This window comes from Myotis nattereri, assembly GCF_964212035.1.
Source record: "Myotis nattereri genome assembly, chromosome: 9".
Lineage (NCBI taxonomy): Eukaryota > Metazoa > Chordata > Mammalia > Chiroptera > Vespertilionidae > Myotis > Myotis nattereri.
In genome coordinates, this window is record NC_138084.1 from 81,922,614 (window position 1) to 81,941,556 (window position 18,943).

Consider the following 18,943-nt stretch of genomic DNA (forward strand, 5'->3'; position numbering starts at 1 on the left):
TGAAAAAGAACAAGACGCCCCAGGCGGCGCATGTCCGGCAGCCGCGCCCCGCACGGGCAGTGCGGTCCCCAAGGCCCGTTCGCGGGAGGCCGGGCCCTGCGGCTGGAGCGCGGGGCTGCGGGGAGGCGCCCCGCCAGCCCTGCCCGTCCCCACCGCTTCCTCGCCTCAGCGGGGCGGGGCGGATGGCGGCCGACCCCGCTTTCCAAGCCTTCTCGTCTAGTTCGGGGATTCCGGGCCCAGACCCAGGACGGCGGCTGGCGGGGCGCGGTGCCGACCGGCCGACAGCTCCACCGTCCCGAGCGGGTTGGGATCTACCCCCCGCCCCCGCCGCCCCCTGCCGCCGCCGCCCATCGTCCGGTCCAATGCGGCACCTGTCCCCGCGCGCCCAGCTCTGCCCGCCCGCCTGCCCCGCGCCCTCCGCCGCCAGCCTGCCCGCCCGGGTCCCCGCCGCGCGCTCAGGCCGCGTGGCCGGCGCCGCTCGCCTCCGCGTCACCCCGCCCCGCGCTGCGGGCGGCGCCGGCCCTTTAAGGACGCGGGGCCGGGTCGGTGCTCCGAGGGGAGCGTGTCGCCTGGCGGGTCGGGAGGACGGGCCGGAGGACCCGGGTCGGGAACCCCGTGCGCGTAGCCCCGCGGCGCAGGGCCCGACCTCCCCACGCAACCCGGGATCCCCCGCCCCCGGGGGCCCCCCGCGCCCGCCCCGCCCCGCTCCGGCCCGCGCTGCGGGGACGCGGCGCCGGATCGGGTGCCGCAGCCCGGAGGCCCCATCCCCGGCCGTGACCGCGCGGAGCATCCGGCCCGGCCCGCCCGGGACGCCTCAAGGTGACGCGGCGCGCGGGGTGGGGGGCTCGGGGTGCCCGGGTCTGCGGGGATCGCTCGGGGCGCGCGACGCGGGGCGCCGGCGGGAGGGGCCAGGGCGCTACGCCCGGGACGGGGTGGAGCCTCCAGCCCCGCTCCCCCGGCCCGCCCGGCGCCCACCTGCACCCCGACCTCCTGGCGGTCACCCTCCCGCCGCCCAACCGGCCCATCCCCGGTGCCGCGGGGGACATTGGAGCCGCCGGAGGAGGGGCGGGCCGGGCCGGGCCGGGCTGGGCTGGGCTGCGGGTCCGAGGCGAGGTCGGGGCTGCACCTGGTGCGGGGCGCGGAGCGGGCGAAGCTCCGGCGGCGGGGAGCGGGGTGCGTCCGCTGGAGAGGGAGGCGGGGTGCGGGGCGGGAGCGGCATTAGCAACGGGGGCTCTGACCGGGCCTGGGTCCCCCGCACTGAGCAGGCCCCGCACCGCAGGCGATGGCGGCGAAGGCCCTGGAGGCCGCGGGCTGCGGGCTGGGAGCCGGGGCTGTGGCCGCGGCCGGGGCGCTGGAGGCCGGGCCGGAGCCCCCCGTGCTGACGGCGCCCCTGAGGAAGGTGGAGAACCACATCACCGAGGCGCAGCGCTTCTCCCACCTCCCCAAGCGCTCGGCCGTGGACGTGGAGTTCGTGGAGCTGTCCTACTCCGTGCGCGAGGGGCCCTGCTGGCGAAGGCGCGGTAGGGAGAAGGGGGGCCTGCGGGTGGGGGAGCAGGTGGCGGGAAGCGGGGGCCCCGCGCCCCGCACTGAGCAGGAGGCCTCGGTGTCCCCCCTGCGAAGCCTGCCCCGCGGGCACACGGAAACCTCAGCCCCTCGCTTAGTGGAGGTGCCGGGTCTGGGTCTCCCCACGTGGGAGCTCTGGGCGGCACTCGGTTTCCTCGGTCACTGACGCTTCCCGCTCTCGGTGGCTACTCTGCCCTCTGGTCACTAGGAGCTTTATTTTTAGGGAGGATTCGTGCCTTTGAGGGCCCGCATGAGGGTGTGTGTGTGTGTGTGTGTGTGTGTGTGTGTGAGTTCTCAGTGTTTAGCAAATAACCTTGTACCTCTCGAACACTGCTAGTTTTTAAAAATATGTTTTTATTGATTTCAGAGATGAAGGGAGAGGGAGAGCGATATAGAAACATCCATGAGAGAAACATCCATCGCTGCCTCCTGCACGCCCCACACTGGGGATCAAGCCCGAAACCCCGGGCCTGTGCCCTGACCAGGAATCGAACCCGGGACCCCCTGGTGGGTGAGATGATGCTCAACCACTGAGCGCACGGGCCAGGCAACACTGCTAATCTTTAAAGATGTCCTCCTTCCTGAATCTTTCTCCATTCTTGCCGAAGCGTTCGCAGCAGGGCGGGTGATGGTTGGTCAGGACAGATGACATCCCGTTACTCATGTAAAAATGGAGGCGGGGGAGGCTGAGGCACTTGACCCCTGTCACACAGCTAGTAAGTGGCAGAGCTGGGCCCGGCAGCCAGGCTTTACAGCTCTCCACGCGTTTTCCTGTCAGCATACGAGTGTCCACACCGGCGGAAAAACCTATAGGAGCTTACTGAAACTGAGGACGTGCCCAGCAGCAGGATCGCAACAAACTGAGAAAATGGTTGGGTCTTTTCATGCATTTAGAGTCAAAGGAGAGAGACGGTAAGGAGGGTGACATCGGGAAGTGGAAGAGAGCAAGGTGGGGAGTCTCTGGAAGTTAGCCTTTACAGTGCGTAGAAATGGCGCAAGATCACAGCGAGGACTTTGGGAGCCTTCGGGGTCTGAGAACGCGGATCCTCCTGGCATCTGTGTCTGAGGTGCTACCCTGCGTGCGATGTAACAGTGGGCAGGGCTCACGCAGGGAGAGTCACGGACGCCTGCCCGGCCGGGGATTTATGGCCAGATCGGCCTGTGAAGTTCCTCTTAGTCCCTGAGCTGTCAGGCCTGCCACCTGACCCCCTGAGCTTGTCAGGCTTACTGCGAAGCCCCCTCTTTTGCTCACAGTTGTTTTCTCTCTCTTAACCTCCCCCTCAGGACATGTGGGTGAGGTCTGGGGCTCTGGGCGCCTCTGCACCCTGACCACCCCCCACATCTCCTGCCCTGGGCCAGCGGGCTAGGTTGGTGTGGGTGGGGAGTGAAGCTGGGACGTTGTTCTCTGAGGTTGAAGAATAGATCTCCAGGTCTCAGAATTCCCTCCCTCACTCCAGGGAGCGACCCAGAGGTCACAGGCACGAGCCAATGGAAACGTGGGCTCCCTGCTCAGCACCCTGTCCCTGAGCAGCCTCTCTCAGCTCTGAGACCAGCTCTGGGCACAATGAGGGGTCGCTGTTATTCCCTTAGCCTTCTCATTTCTGCAGTTTTCAGGAGAAGTGAAGATGAAAAGGAAAGCTCGTAAGATGGCCCAGCTCTCTGGTTGCTTCAACCGCCAGCACAGAACTGGCACCCTCGCCTGGTCCTTCACGCCTCTGACCTTGCAGCCCCGCTTTGCTCTGCGGTCCCTTCTGCCGACTCTCGCCTTGCCCCTTTCTCTGCCCCTGTCCTCTCTCTAGCTCCGCTTTTCACTAGAACCTCTCTCTTTCTCTGAAGGGCAGAAGGTAATTGCAGTGGGCAGAGGGGAAGCAAGGGGTGTGGAGAGAGGTAAGGATTTCTCACCAGTCTTCCCTATTATATGTGACGTTTCTTGGTTTTCAAACACTTTTTTAAACTTAAAAAAAAAAATCCTCAGCTGAGGCTATGTTTTTATTGATTTTAGAGAGAGAGGAAGGGAGAAGGAGAGAGGAAAACAGGTGAGAGAAACGTGGATTGGTTCCCTCCTGTACGCACCCCAACTGGGGATCGAACCCACAACCTAGATATGTGCCCTGACTAGGAATCAAACTTGCAGCCCTTCAGTGAATGGGACTGTGCTCCAACCAACTGAGCCACACCAGCCAGAGCAAAATACTATTTTTTTCCCATTGATTTTTTTTAGAAAGAGTGGAAGGAAGAGAGGGAGGGAGGGTCACAGAGAGAGAGAGAAACATCAAATGTGAGAGAGACACATCGATTGGTTGCCTCCCGCACATGCCCCACCCACGCCATGATTGAACCTGCAACCCAGGTATATGCCCTTGACTGGGAATCAAACTCCCACCTTTTGATGGACAGGCCAGCACTCTAACCACTGAGCACACCAGCCAGGGCCAGGGCAAAACACTTTTTTTTCTTTTTTAAAATAAATCTTTATTGTTGAAAGTATTATATAGGTTCTCCTCCCCCCCTTCCCCATTAACCTCTTCTAGCCCACTCCCGTCCGCCCCCTGCCCTCAGGCCCTTACCTCCCCATCGTCTGTGTCCATGGGTTATGCATGTATGCATACAACTTCATTGGTTGATCTCTTAAAACACCTTTAAATTAATTATCTCAATATTCACAATATCCCTATTATATCCTTGGTAGGAGATATTACTATTTTTATTTCATAGTTAAGGACGTGGAGACTCTGGAAGATTAAGTGACTTAAAATTGCAAAGAGAGTTAGTGAGGTGGGACTAGAACTTTGGCTCTCTACAGGCCCCTTCCATGCTGAGTAGTTATGGTCCAGCAGGAATCCCAGACGTGGGTTCCTAGCCACTTGTAAGGTATGTGGCCTTGGAGGCGGCGTGGCTCAGTGGTTGAGTGTGGACCTGCGAACCAGGAGGTCACGGTTCGATTCCCAGTCAGGGCACAGGCCCGGGTTGTGGGCTCATCCCCAGTGGGCAGCCCATCAGTGATCCTTTCTCATCATCGATGCTTCTCTCTCTGTCCCTCTCCCCTTCTCTCTGAAATCAATAAAAATATTTTATAAAAAAGAGATGTGACCTTGGGAAGGCTGCTTACCTCTCCTGGCCTCACTGTCCTCGTCTGTCAGCTGGGATGATAGGGTGTCCCCCCCACGCCCCCACTTGTTGCGAAGCTCCGAGGCCTGTGGAAATGCTCTGTGGAAGGCAAGTGGAAGGCGCCTGAACCAGGCAGGCGTCAGCGTCCGCCCAGTGCCTGGCTGTGATGAAAGGGGGAAGCTCAGTATTCCCAGCTTCTCCCCGAAACTGCTTCCCTGCGTGTCTCGGAAAGGCATGTGCTGAAGCACAGGCGCGTGCCTTCCGATTGGTGATGTGTGATGTGGTGACCGAGGCCGAGCCTGGAGCCCATGACCTCCCCTCCCCCAGGAGCAGCTTGTCCTGTGGCCTGGGGGGCGGGGCGGGGGGGCGGGGGAGAGTCACTGGGTATCCCCTGGCCCAGTGGCTTCATCTTTGTTGCTACAGCAGCAAGAAAGGTAATGTTTGTAAATGAACTTAAAAGGCTTTCCTGTTAGAGTTTTTGTAGTATTTATTTTTCTAAGTGCTGTATATCAACTAGTTTAAATCACTAAACGGGTGCTTTGGGGATGTGAGCCAAAGGGGCAATATTTTTCTGAGAGATTTTCTTATCACAACCTGGATCCCAGCTATAGATCCGATGGATAAAACCGAATGCTTTGTTTTTTGTTGTTGTTTTGTTTTTGCACCGGTGCCCGCCCCACTCCCCACCCCCGCCGCACAGGGCCAAGGGGAGGCTGACCAGGTTGGTTTTGATCTGATAAATGTACGCATCTCCCCCCCCCCCCCGGGGGGGTCAGCACCCCTCCGCATGTTTAAAACTGAGTGCTTTGAATATCCTGGGAGCCACTGCCATCTTTTTCTTTTTCTTTTTAACTTTCAAATTTTCACCAATTCCTTCATTCAGGTTGCGTTATCAACTGAGGAAAATGGAATTAGCCTAGCCCAGATTTAGCCTTGGATTATTTTGGAAGGTAGTTGTTGCCTCTCGAGATGGTAACCATGGCGGGTGGAGGACACTCAGAAAGGTGACAGACGTGAATTGTGAAGCACCAGCCAGGCAGGTGGTGCTCTCAGGACCCACAGTGGGCAGCGCTGTCCCCTCTGATGGCAAGCAGAGCAGGCTGCGCCCACCTCATTGGCTCCGTCCATCTCTCCACCCCTTGTCTCACCAGGAGACCCCCCGCCCCCCCCACCCCCCCCAGTCACTGCCCTCTGCTCCCTGGATTGTATTATAGAGATGTGCCTGTATGGGAGAGCTTTTCCTCGCAGAGCCTGGAGGACTTCTGCCTCCCCTTACCATTTTGAAATCTGCTTTTCCTTCAAAACTTAGTGCAAATACCACCTCTTCCATGAAGCCATTCCTGATTTCCCCTTGCCCTCCACCCTGATCAGTCCCATTGTCTGCATCTGCATTGTGCATTATTTATACTTTAAAAAAATACATTTTTATTGCCCAGCTGGGCATGGCTCAGGGGTTGAGTGTTGATCCAGGAACCAAGAGGTCACAGTTCAATTCCCGACCAGAGCACATGCATGGGTTGCAGGCTCGATTCCCATAGGGGGCATGTAGGAGGCAGCTAATCAATCATTCTCTCTCATCATTGATATTTCTCTCTCCCTCTCCCTGGATCTCTGAAATCAATAAAAATATATACATGTATTTATATATGTATCCCTTGCTGGGGACTGAGCCTGCAACCCAAGCATGTGCCCTGACGGGGGTGAACCAGTTACTTCCTGGTTCACGGGCCGACACTCAACCACTGAGCAACAGTGGCCGGGCATATGCTTTCGTTACAACCCTTACAGATTTTTTCTCAGATATTTTTTACGTAGATTGTGAGATTCTTGAGTACAGAAATGTGTCTTCCTCATTGTTTTGTCCAGTGTCTGGAATATAGTAGATATCAATAACATTTGTCAAACAGAATTAATAATATGATGTCACCTTTTTAGCGGGCTGCATACCAAACACTGTCATATGCTTCACATAGATTATTTCATTGGATCTTTTTTTTTTTTTTTTTATTGATTACACTTGCACATCCCCTACTGGGGATTGAGCCTGCAACCTGGGCATGTGCCCTTGACTGAAATCGAACCTTGGACCCTTCAGTCCGCAGGCCGATGCTCTCTCCACCGAGCCACACCAGCTAGGGCTGGAGCTAGAATCGAACCTAGATTCACCTGACTCTACCCAGTGTCTTTCTGCCTTCCGATGAGTGAGTGAAGGTGAGCTTTTACTGGGCCGTGTTCGGGGCTGCAGATCCCAGCCCGGGGCAGAGCGCCCACAGAGAAGACGGCCTTTCAGAACGACGCCGTCTCTGTGAACACATGTCCGTGGAGCAAACACTGGGGAGCATCTAGTTGCCAGACAGTCTGCCGAGGCTACAGAGATGAGGAGGACAAGACCTGCCCCAGGAGCTCACTGGCTGAGGGGCTGGAGGGGGGCGGGGGGGCGACGGGCACAAGCAAATACCAGCCATGCCGGCGGTGAGAGGTGCTCCGGGAACCCAGGGGCCACCCAGCAGCTTGGGCTGGGTCCGTGGGAAAGCCCTCTGGAGGGGGTGAGAGCGTGACTGACGGCTGTCTGTAACCTTGACCCCTCCCCGTGCCCAGCCATGAGATGTGGGGTTGCCCCATGGCTTTCAGAAGAGCATTGTCACCTCTGGTACTTTTTTAAAAAAAAAATCTATTTGTATTGATTTCAGAGAGGAAGGGAGAGGGAGAAAGAGAGAGAAACATCAATGATGAGAGAGAATCACTGATCATCGGCTGCCTCCTGCACACCCCCCACTGTGCATGGAGCCTGCAACCCAGGCATGTGGCCTTGACCAGAATGGAACCCGGGACCTTTCAGTCCACAGGCCTACACTCTAGCCACTGAGCCACACTGGCCAGGGCCGGGCTCACTGCTGGTATTTAATCCTCCCCCATCCTCCCCGATTCACACTGAGCGAGGGCTGTCCATTGCCCTGGCAGTCATGGTGGCTTCCCCAAGCCCGGAGGCCTCTGCTCACTCCAGCCCTTACCCAGCATTCCCCCCTCCATCACTGCAGGTTATAAGACCCTCCTCAAGTGCCTATCGGGTAAATTCTGCCGCCGGGAGCTAATTGGCATCATGGGCCCCTCAGGGGCTGGCAAGTCCACGTTCATGAACATCTTGGCAGGATACAGGTGAGGATGATGCTGAGTGGAGTGGGGGCAGGGCCCAGGGGGGAGGACGCCCCCCACGGGAGCCAGCAGGTGTCCGAAGCAGCCTTGACCCCCGCCCCCAACGACGTCCCTGCAGGGAGTCGGGAATGAAGGGGCAGATCCTGGTCAACGGGAGGCCGCGGGAGCTGAGGACCTTCCGCAAGATGTCCTGCTACATCATGCAGGACGACCTGCTGCTGCCGCACCTCACCGTGTGGGAAGCCATGATGGTGAGGCTGGCGGCCCTGCTCCCACTGCCCCTCCATCCCCAGCCTCCTCCTGGGCTGAGGGCCGGGGCCTCCTCACACAGCTGACCGCCTGTGCTCTGGGCCTCAGGTCTCTGCGAACCTGAAGCTGAGTGAGAAGCAGGAGGTGAAGAAGGAGCTGGTGAGTGGGGCGGGGGAAGGTCGGGATGGGACGGCCGTCCTTTTTGTTGCTACTGTGTCCTGCGGCGCTGAGTTGGGGGGTGGAAGAGTGGTTACAAGGCTGGCGCCCTGGACTTAAGGGAGATGCTTAAGTTGGGGTGGGCCCAGCCTGGCCAACATGGCTCAGTGGTTGAACATCAACCTATGAGCCGGGAGGTCATGGTTCGATTCTGCAGCCAGGGCACATGCCCAGGCTTGGTCCCCACTAGGGGGCGTGCAGGAGGCAGCTGATCAGTGATTCCCTCTCATTGATGTTTCTATCTCTCCCTCTCCCTTCCTCTCTGAAATCAATAAAAAAATTAATTTTAGCCGAAACCGGTTTGGCTCAGTGGATAGAGCGTCGGCCTGCGGACTAAGGGGTCCCAGGTTCGATTCCGGTCAAGGGCATGTACCTGGGTTGCGGGCACATCCCCAGTAGGAGATGTGCAGGAGGCAGCTGATCGATGTTTCTCTCTCATCGATGTTTCTAACTCTCTGTCTCTCTCCCTTTCTCTCTGTAAAAAATCAATAAAATATATTTTAAAAAAATTAATTTTAAAAATAAATAAACAAATTGGGGTGGTGCCCAGGGAAGCAGAGACACTGAAGCTGGTCTGGGGTTGGGCGGGGCCGGGCAGGTGACGGAGATCCTGACGGCGCTGGGCCTGATGTCCTGCTCCCACACGAGGACAGCCCTGCTCTCGGGCGGGCAGAGGAAGCGCCTGGCCATCGCCCTGGAGCTGGTCAACAACCCGCCGGTCATGTTCTTCGATGAGCCCACCAGGTAGCCCTCCCCTCCCTGCCTGCGCTCACGCTGGAGGCTGCGCCTGTTTGGCTGTGGAAACCAGGACCTGCCCTCAGCCTCCAGGGCCAGGGTGAGGCCGCCGCCTCTCACCCTGCCAGGCCCGTGGCTGCCGCCGCTGCCCTCACAGGCAGAAACCCTTCCTCCTTGCCTGACGCCTCCATCTCCTTCTCTCGCCACAGCCAGTCACCGAGTCCTGCAGATTCTACCTCCTTCTCCAACTCTCAGATTCACCCTAGCCCAGCCGTGGGCAAACTACGGCCCGCGGGCCGGATACGGCCTGTTTGAAATGAATAAAACTAAAAAAAAAAAAAAAGACCGTACCCTTTTATGTAATGATGTTTACTTTGAATTTATATTAGTTCACACAAACACTCCATCCATGCTTTTGTTCCGGCTCCAGTCCAGTTTAAGAACCCATTGTGGCCCTCGAGTCAAAAAGTTTGCCCACCCCTGCCCTAGCCCCTTCCTAGTGCCAGTGCTAAGTTCAAGGCACCATCAACCATTGCCTGCATTTCTGCAACCTGCTCCTATGTGCTCACCTTCAGTCTCTCCCGGCCCATCCTCCCTCCAAGCCGCCACCGCAATGAGCTTTCTAAAAGCCAAGTTCAGCCCTGGCCGGTGTGGCTCAATGGATAGAGCGACAGCCTGCAGACCAAAGGGTCCCGGGTTTGATTCCAGTCAAGGGCATGTACTTCGGTTGCAGGCTCCTCCCGGGCCCTGGTTGGGGCTCCTGCAGGAGGCAACCAGTCGATGTGTTTCTCTCACATCGATATTTCTCTGTCTCTCCCTCTCTCTTCCACTCTCCCTAAAATCAATGGAAAAATATCCTCGGGTGAGGATTTAAGAATAAAAGGCCACGCCTGGCGATGCTCTCTCCCCCACTGACGACATGTGTGATGCCATTTGCCTTCAGGATCTAGTCAGAGGACTCACAGGGCCCTGCTCTGACCGCACCCCTTGCTTCATGCTGTCTTGTGTGTTTGCTCTAACAGTACTGAGTTGCTTAGAATTCCTGAGTCGGGCCATGTGATTCATGCCTCTAAGCTCTGCACGTGCTGTGTCTTCTGCCCGGAATGCCCTTCCCCACCACGCCTGCCTTTGCACCTTCACCTGGCTTAGCGTGTTCTCCTTCCAGAACCTTCTCTCACTTCCCTGCAATACCCTCATGCCGAGGGCTGAATACTCCACCTTTCACTCCGTGTTTCCACAGCACGTTCCACGTGATTGCGAAGGATCGTGCGCTTCTCTGCCTCCTCTTTATTCCTCATTGTAATCCCGGTGCCTGGCATTCCACAGCTGCTCAATGTACGCTTGTCACATTGGGCGTCTTGGTCCCTCCAGATGTCTGGATCATAGTGTGTACAGGGTGGAGGGGCCGGCCCTTCCTGCCAGCCCCATCCCCTGTGCAGTAGCTGTCCCACCCCGAACAGTCCCTTCTCCAGGCTCCGCCCAACTCACACGCCTCCCCTCCCTGGGGCCTCTCTCTGGACAGTGGTCTGGACAGCGCGTCCTGCTTCCAGGTGGTGTCCCTCATGAAGTCGCTGGCCCAGGGTGGCCGCACCGTCATCTGCACCATCCACCAGCCCAGTGCCAAGCTCTTTGAGATGTTTGACAAGGTGAGTGTCTCTGGCCTCAGACGCCCGGCCTGCGATGGGGCGAGGGAAGGGCCCACAGCGGTGCTGCCGGCCGCCTGCACCACGGGCTTGTCTTCCCACCCTCCTCTCCACCTCAGCTCTACATCCTGAGCCAGGGCCAGTGCATATTCAAGGGCCTGGTCACCAAGCTGATCCCCTACCTGAAGGGCCTGGGCTTGCACTGCCCCACCTACCACAACCCAGCCGACTTCAGTGAGTGGGCCGTGGGCCAGGGTGGGGGTCAGGGCTGGGTGCTGAGGGGGCTGAGGTGGGGGCTGAGTCACGCTCCCCGCCTTCACCATACACCCAGAGGGGCCGGCTTGCCCTTGGGAACTGAGGCTAGAGCTTCGCCCCGCACCCCGCTCGGTGTCCCCCAGTTATCGAGGTGGCCTCTGGCGAGTACGGAGACCTGAACCCCATGCTGTTCCGGGCCGTGCAGAACGGGCTGTGCGCCATGACCGAGAAGAAGGGCCTTGAGAAGAACGAAGCCCCTGCCCCCCGCCCGCCTTGCGCTCTGGTGAGTAGGGGCGAAGAGGGCAGAGTGCAGAGTGGGGGCGAGGGGAAGGGGTCAGGGTAAAGGCCTGTCAAGGCGGCTGCTCGGAGGCACCGCAGCCCGGGGCTGGGAGCGCCTGGGCCCGGGATGGCCACGGGGAGCAGCTGCCTCGCTGGCGTGTGGAGCCTCTCCGCGCTTCTGCTTTCTCCTGCACTCACTCCCCCGTCAGTCTTTGAAATTTGTATTATTTTTTTAATCCTCACCCAAGGGTATTTTTCATTGCTTTTAGATGGAGTGGAAGGGAGGGGGTAGAGAGGGAGAGAAAAATACTGATGTGAGAGAGACATCAACAGGCGGCCTCCCGCGTGCGACCCTATCAGGCTGGGGTTTGAGCCTGCGTCCCAGGCACATGCCCTGGACCAGGAATCGAACCCGTGCCCCATCAGTGAGGGCTGGTGCTCTAACCACTGAGCAACTGGCCAGGGCTTCTTCAGGGAATGTTTGCTGAGCGTCTCTATTGTCCACGTGCCAGTACAGTGCCCCCGGGGAAGCCGACCGACGCTGCCTCTGGCCTGTGGCCGGCGGGGCTGGCTGTGCTCCAACCTGGAGGTGCTGAGACGGCTCTCAGGGCTGCTGGGGTGATGAAGATCATCACCAGTGGCAGCAGCTGGTACCACTGGTGTTTCCTCAGCGCCAGCTCTCCTCCTTCAGTGAGCTCCTGCTGTCCCGTTATTATCATTGTCACAGAGTAGTACTGTGGAAGGGAAGGCCTGGGGTGTTGTTCAGGGGTTGATTGAGTGTTGACCTGTGAACCAGGAGGTTGAGGTTCGATTCCCGGGCAGGGCACATGCTGGGGTTGAGGGCTCGATCCCCAGTGTGGGGCGTGCAGGAGGCAGCCGATCCATGATTCTCTCACATCATTGATGCTTCTCTCTCTCTCTCCCTCTCCCTTCCTCTCTGAAATGAAAAAAAAATACATTTTTTTAAAAAGTGGTGGCATAAAGGTATTATACCCTTAGAATAAATGTGTGTGTTTTTGTTAATCCTCACCCGAGGATATTTTTCCATTGATTTTAGGGAGAGTGGAAGAGGGGAAGACAGAGAAACTTCGATGTCAGAGAAACACATCAATTGGTTGCCTCCTGCACCAGCCCTGATGAGGGCCCAGGCTGGAGGAGCTGTCACCAGTGTATGTGCCCTTGACCAGAATCAAACCTGGGACCCTTTGGTCCGCAGGCCGACACTCTAGCCACTCAGCCAAACTGGTGAGGGTAGGGTAAATGTTTTATGATGGATTCAAGAGAAGAGAAGTGACTGACCTACTGGGGGCCCTCCTGGGTGTTGTTGGCTCCCTGTCTCCTCCATTCCAAGTCGCTATCCCTCTTCCTGTCTCTCTGTGTCTCCTTGGGATTCACGCCCTAAGGCCGGCTTCCAGGCACACAGCTCGGTGGTGATTAGTCCTCCTCCTGCAGATGCGGAGGCCCTGCCCTGGGGAAGGCCCTGCCCTGGGGATGGCCCTGCCCTGAGGAAGGGCCCGGGTTCTGTGCCTCCACTGGGTGCGCGGTGGCTGGGTGTGTGGGTGGGTGTGTGGGTGTGTGGGTGGCTGGGTGTGTGAGTGGGTGTGTGGGTGGCTGGGTGGCTGGATGTGTGGGTGTGTGTGTGTGTGGGTGGCTGGATGTGTGGGTGTGTGGGTGGCTGGGTGTGTGAGTGGGTGTGTGGGTGGCTGGGTGTGTGAGTGGGTGTGTGGGTGGCTGGGTGTGTGAGTGGGTGTGTGGGTGGCTGGGTACACAGTGGCTGGGTGTGTGGGTGGGTGGGTGTGTGGTGGCTGGGTGTGTGGGTGGCTGGGTGTGTGGATGGCTGGGTGTGTGGGTGGCTGGGTGTGTGGGTGGGTGTGTGGGTGGCTGGATGTGTGGGTGTGTGGGTGGCTGGATGTGTGGGTGTGTGGGTGGCTGGGTGTCTGGATAGCTGGATGTGTGGGTGTGTGGGTGGCTGGGTGTGTGGGTGGCTGGGTGTCTGGGTAGCTGGATGTGTGGGTGTGTGGGTGGCTGGGTGCACCACGGTGGCTGTGTGTGTGTGTGTGTGTGTGTGTGTGTCTGGGTGTGTGTGTGGGGGGGTGTGGGTGTGTGGGTGGTCACTGGACCCAATTTCCTCTCCCCAGGAAGTGGACCCCATCGAGAGCCACAGCTTTGCCACCAGCACTCTCACTCAGTTCTGCATCCTCTTCAGGAGGACCTTCCTGTCCATCCTCAGGGACACGGTGAGGCATGGGGGGCGGGCGGGAGAGGAGGCTAGCACAGGCTGAGCCTTGTGGGCACAGGATCCTAGCAGCGCCCTCGGGGCCCCTGTGCCAGGGAGGGCCGCTCTGAGCTCGTGCCCCAGTGTGGCTGCCCGTCCCAGCCCGTGACCACCCCACTCCTAGCGATGACCTTGTCCACAGGTCCTGACCCACCTGCGGTTTGTGTCCCATGTGGTGATTGGTGTGCTCATTGGCCTCCTCTACCTGCACATCGGAGACGACGCCAGCAAGGTCTTTAACAACACGGGCTGCCTCTTCTTCTCCATGCTCTTCCTCATGTTCGCTGCCCTGATGCCCACCGTGCTCACCTGTGAGCAGAGCTGCCGGGCAGGGGCAAGGGTGCTGGGCAGGGGAGGGGTGTGGGCAGGGGAGGGGTGCTGGGCAGGGGAGGGGTGCTGGGCAGGGGAGGGGTGTGGGCAGGGGAGGGGTGCTGGGCAGGGGTTGCTGGGCAGGGGCGGGAGTGGCTGGTCAGGGGTGGGGGTGCTGGGCAGGGGTGGGGGTGCTAGGCAGGGGCAGGGGTGGCTGGGCAGGGGAGGGGTGCTGGGCAGGGGAGGGGTGTGGGCAGGGGAGGGGTGCTAGGCAGAGGTGGGGGTGCTGGGCAGGGGCAGGGGTGGCTGGGCAGGGGTGGGGTGCTGGACAGGGGCAGGGTCCTGGCAGGGCAGGATCCTGATGGCTGCGTGCCCTCAGTCCCCTTAGAGATGGCAGTCTTCATGAGGGAGCATCTCAACTACTGGTACAGCCTCAAGGCCTATTACCTGGCTAAGACCATGGCCGACGTGCCCTTCCAGGTGAGCCTCTCCCTCCCACCTGCCCGCCCCTTCCCTCCTGTCTCACTCCTTCCAGCCTTGCTTGCTTGCCTCCCTCCATCTTGTCACCCATTATCTTTTCCTTTACTTCTACTCACTTCAAAAATTGGCGGTAAGGACTTGCTGTGTTCCAGGCTCTGTGCCAGGCAGGACCCAGTAGTGAACAAGATGGATGGTTTAAAAAAAAAAAAAAAAAAAAAATATATATATATATATATATATATATATATATATATATATATGTATATATATATACTAGGGGCTCGGTGCATGAAATTCATGCGGGGGGGGGGGGGCGCGTTATCCCTCAGCCCAGCCTGCACTCTCTCCAATCTGGGACTCCCTCGGGGGATGTCCAACTGCTGGTTTAGGCCCGATCTGATTGGGCCTAAACCAGCAGTCGGACATGCCCCCTCACAATCCGGGACTGTTGGCTCCCAACCGCTTGCCTGCCTGCCAGCCTGATCACCCCCTAACCACTCCCCTGCCAGCCTGATAGACGCCTAACTGCTCCCCTGCTGGCTCGATTGCCCCCAACTGCCCTCCCCTGCCAGACTGGTCGCTCCCAACTGCCCTCCCCTGATGGCCTGGTCACCCCCAACTGCCCTCCCCTGCCGGCCTGGTCACCCCCAACTGCCCTCCCCTGATGGCCATCTTTGACCACATGGGACAGCCATCTTGTGTGAGGGTGTGAGGGTCAATTTGCATATTGCCTCTTTATTATATAGGCTATTTCTTTTTAAAATTTTTTATTTTTTTATTGATTTCAGAGAGGAAGGGTGAGGGAGAGAGAGAGAGAAACATCACTGATGAGAGGGAATCATTGATTGGCTATATCCTGCACGCCCCCCAGCCCCCCACTGGGGATCGAGCCCACAACCCAGTCATGTGCCCTTGGCCGGAATCAAACCCAGGACCCTTTAGTCCACAGGCCAATTCTCTGTCCACTGAGCAACACAGGCCAGGGCGACTCCGTGAATCTTACTTGAAGTGTAGAGGACAGTGCAGGCTCTGGAGCCCTGCTGCTGGGATCGCTGTGAGACACCGGGCAGGTTGCCGCATGTCCCTGCCTCAGAGTCCCATCTGTGAAATGGGATGATGACAGAATCGAGCTTGGGAACAGTTGTGAGAACTAAATGAGTTAATACATGTCAAGTACTGAGAATGGTGCATGGTACACACTCGAGTGTCCAATAACTGTTAGCTATTTGGGGCTTTGTTGCCCCCACCACCTGCTTCAAGCACTAGGGCCCCCAAAAACCCATATGGCACCTTTGTGCAAATTAGTAAAAGGTGCCCCTTGCCCTGGCTGGTGTGGCTCAGTGGTAAAGCATTGTGGTTAAAGGGTCCTGGGTTCGATTCCGGTCAAGGGCTCATACCTTGGTTGCAGGTTCCCCGGCCCTGGTTGGGGTGCATGCAGGAGGCGACCAGTCGATGTGTCTCTCTCACATCCATGTTTCTCTGCCTCTCCCCCTCCCTTCCACTCTCTCTAAAAATCAATGGAAAGATATCCTCAGGTGAGGATTCACAACAACAGCAACAACAAAGTGCCCCTTCCTCAGGGTGGGTGCTGTGCCAGGCCCAGTGCCTTCGCTGCCTCTTTTTTTTCGGGGGGCGGGGCGCTGCCTCTTGATCGATGTCCTTGTGCAGGGAACAGCCTGCATGACTGTCCGTAGTAGGCTTACTCCTTGCCCTTCAGGAGTTAGTAACTCATAGGGGACAAAACTCCCGTGTAGAATTAAGTAATTAACAATGTGAGGCAGAAGCGCGTCGGGCGGGAGGGAGGTGGGAGCTCGGGGAGGAAGCTCTGCCTCCGCTGGTCGGAGGGCCTCGAGGAGGAGGTGCGCCTGGACGAGGCATGAGGGTCACATGCCAGGGAGGAGGACACGTGACGGACAGCATGAACGGGAGTGCGAGGGCAGGACTGGGCCTGAGCATCCCAGGAAAAGCTGCTCTAGGGGTTCCTGCCTGGACGAAGCAGAGGGGCTGGCTGCTGTGCCCCAGCCCCCCTGCCCGCCTGTGCCCCCCCAGGTGGTGTGCCCTGCCGTGTACTGCAGCATCGTGTACTGGATGACGGGCCAGCCCGCGGAGACCAGCCGCTTCCTCCTCTTCTCGGCCCTGGCCACGGCCACGGCGTTGGTGGCCCAGTCCCTGGGTCTGCTCATTGGAGCCGCCTCCAACTCCCTGCAGGTGGGAAAGCTGGCCCTGGGGCCCTGAGGGGAGGAGACGGGCGGCACAGGAGCGGGAGACCTGCAGGAAACCGGCTGGCCACCCTGTGATGGCCCGGCCCCTCCCGCCCCTGCAGGTGGCCACGTTTGTGGGCCCGGTGACCGCCATTCCTGTGCTCCTGTTCTCCGGCTTCTTTGTCAGCTTCAAGACCATCCCCACCTACCTGCAGTGGAGCTCCTACCTCTCCTACGTCAGGTCAGTGTGGCCCCGGCCTCCCAGGCCATCGGCCCAGTGCTCCGCCAGCAGCCAGCCCCGGGCGGCAGAGTTCCATCTGCCCGGGAGCAGTGACCTCCACGCTGCCCCTGCTCTGATGGGCAGTGACCTCCACGCTGCCCCTGCTCTGATGGGCAGTGACCTCCACGCTGCCCCTGCTCTGATGGGCAGCGACCTCCACGCTGCCCCTGCTCTGATGGGCAGCGACCTCCACTCTGTCCCCTGTTCTGACACCCCTGCTCGCCTAGGTATGGCTTTGAGGGTGTGATCCTGACTGTGTACGGCCTGGGGCGCGGGGACCTGGCCTGCCCGTTCCGGGAGGAGCGCTGCCCATTCCGGGAGCCGCAGAGCATCCTCCGCGCGCTGGATGTGGAGGACGCCAAGCTCTACGTGGACTTCCTGGTCTTGGGCATCTTCTTTCTGGCCCTGCGGCTGCTGGCATACCTCGTGCTCAGGTACCGGGTCAAGTCGGAGAGATAGAGCCTGGCCCCGCCTGTGCCCGGCCCCCGCAGCAGGCAGCCTGGATCCAGCCCTTTGGGACTGTTTTAACCTGTGGACTTGGACCCCGGGTGCTGGCCCAGCTGCCCTGCCCTCTGCCCACTCCCCCCAGGCTGCGGCCTGGAGCGCGCTGCAGCCCTCCACACTTGCCCAGGAGTCTTCCAGGGTGATGTGGTGTGTCGCTTCCCCCCTTGTCTCTTCCATGCCTGCATGCAAACCACGGGGGCCATCATGCTCCCTCCGGCCCTAGCACCCCTCTGTTGTCTGCTTGGGAGCCCCAGGTTCTCCGCGCCCCACTTACAACTGACCAAAGTGGCCCCCTCTGGGGGTCCCAACCACACAAGTGTTGTAAACAGCTGTTACAAAGTGGAGGTCCAGGGCTGGGCCCTGACGGGGTCCTTGGAAGTCCCGTGTGGACGTTAGAATGGGTAGGAAGGGCTCTGGCAGACTCTTCCTCCCCCACCCCACCTCCCCCCCCCCCTGCTGATGGGACAATCTGCTGGACGGAAGCTGGGTTTCTGTCTGCACCACCCTCCCAGTCCAGGGGATGGGAGCCACGTGGGGCCCTGGGATCCCCTTTCCCCTTCCCGCCCCTCTGGCCAGGCAGGGCCTGGTGGCATCTCTGCAATAACGTCTGTCTTGCCCGCCGCCCGGACTGCAGAACGCACTCCCCTCCGGGGTGAGTGGGAGAAGCCCAGGCCTCCCTCCTCTGCTCCCCCGCGGCCGGCATGCCCGCCTCTCAGGAGTCCAGGCACGGACCCGTGACCAGGCCTCTCAGCCCTCACACCTGCTGTCTGCGGGGCTCAGAGGAACCGTGATGGTGGCCTGGTGCTGGCGGGCACCGCAGGGAGGGCAGCGCCACCCTCCTCCCGGGGTCCTGCTCTGACAGGAAGGATGAGGCTATGTTGTCCAGGGCATCTTCGGGTCTGTAGGTTCTACTCCCCAGGCTTCCCTTCCCCCCGAGCCAGGGGGGCACAGGGCACTCGTCCCCTGGAGTTCAGGGCCTGACACAAGCACAAGCAGGGGCATCCATCGGCCTTGGCCACTGCCACCCGGGGCCCTGTGTGCCACGCTGGCTTTCTCACTCCTCTGTTCCTTCCTCAGCACGTGCTGCTCACTCACACTCTTGCCATCTCTCTACCCCCAGGACACACCCTGAGCTCCAGGCGGTGAGACACCACACCTGGAGCGTGTCTGGCTTTTCTGGTGGGTCCAGGCTCATTCCATGTCTGATTTTTCTTCCCTAGGACTCTTTTCTTTTTTTAAAAAAAATATATATATTTTTATTTATTTCAGAGAGGGAGGGAGAGGGAGAGAAAGATAGAAACAGCAGTAATGAGAATCACTAATTGGCTGCCTCCTGCACACGGCCCATTGGGGATGGAGCCCGCAACCCAGGCATGTGCCCTGTTTACAGGTGGACGCTCACCCCTGAGCCATCTCGGCCTGGCTGTTCTTTCCCTCTTATTACTGTGCATACACCGCTCCACCTTCTCTCACCTGCCACAGGTTCTCCCCATCACACAGGATGCCAGTTGATTTGTGGGATTTCACCGTTATTAATAAAACCTATATTTATACAGTATGCAGTGTGTACATGTGTGTGGGTCTGGACCTGATACCATGGTCTGTGAGGGGTCTTCAAAGCACTGGACAAGAAGTTTGTGAGCTGTAGGGAGTCTGTGGCAGGGGAGGGTGAGTCCTAGGTGTATGTCAACTA

General features: G+C 59.1%; 1 protein-coding gene across 1 annotated transcript; it reads left to right on the forward strand.

Moving 5' to 3' along the window:
• Window positions 1–30: 30 nt before the first annotated feature.
• ABCG4 (ATP binding cassette subfamily G member 4) lies at window positions 31–18,808 on the forward strand (the record flags this gene model as incomplete). Its single annotated transcript, XM_081099712.1, has 15 exons — window positions 31–303; window positions 1,280–1,520; window positions 7,710–7,827; window positions 7,943–8,075; window positions 8,182–8,232; window positions 8,888–9,033; window positions 10,547–10,670; window positions 10,787–10,901; window positions 11,066–11,205; window positions 13,340–13,438; window positions 13,619–13,787; window positions 14,165–14,265; window positions 16,315–16,473; window positions 16,589–16,707; window positions 16,974–18,808. The coding sequence occupies 15 exons, from the start codon at window positions 31–33 to the stop codon at window positions 17,203–17,205; spliced, it is 2,220 nt and encodes a 739-aa protein (XP_080955838.1). The 3' UTR covers window positions 17,206–18,808.
• Between the last annotated feature and the right edge of the window lie 135 nt (window positions 18,809–18,943).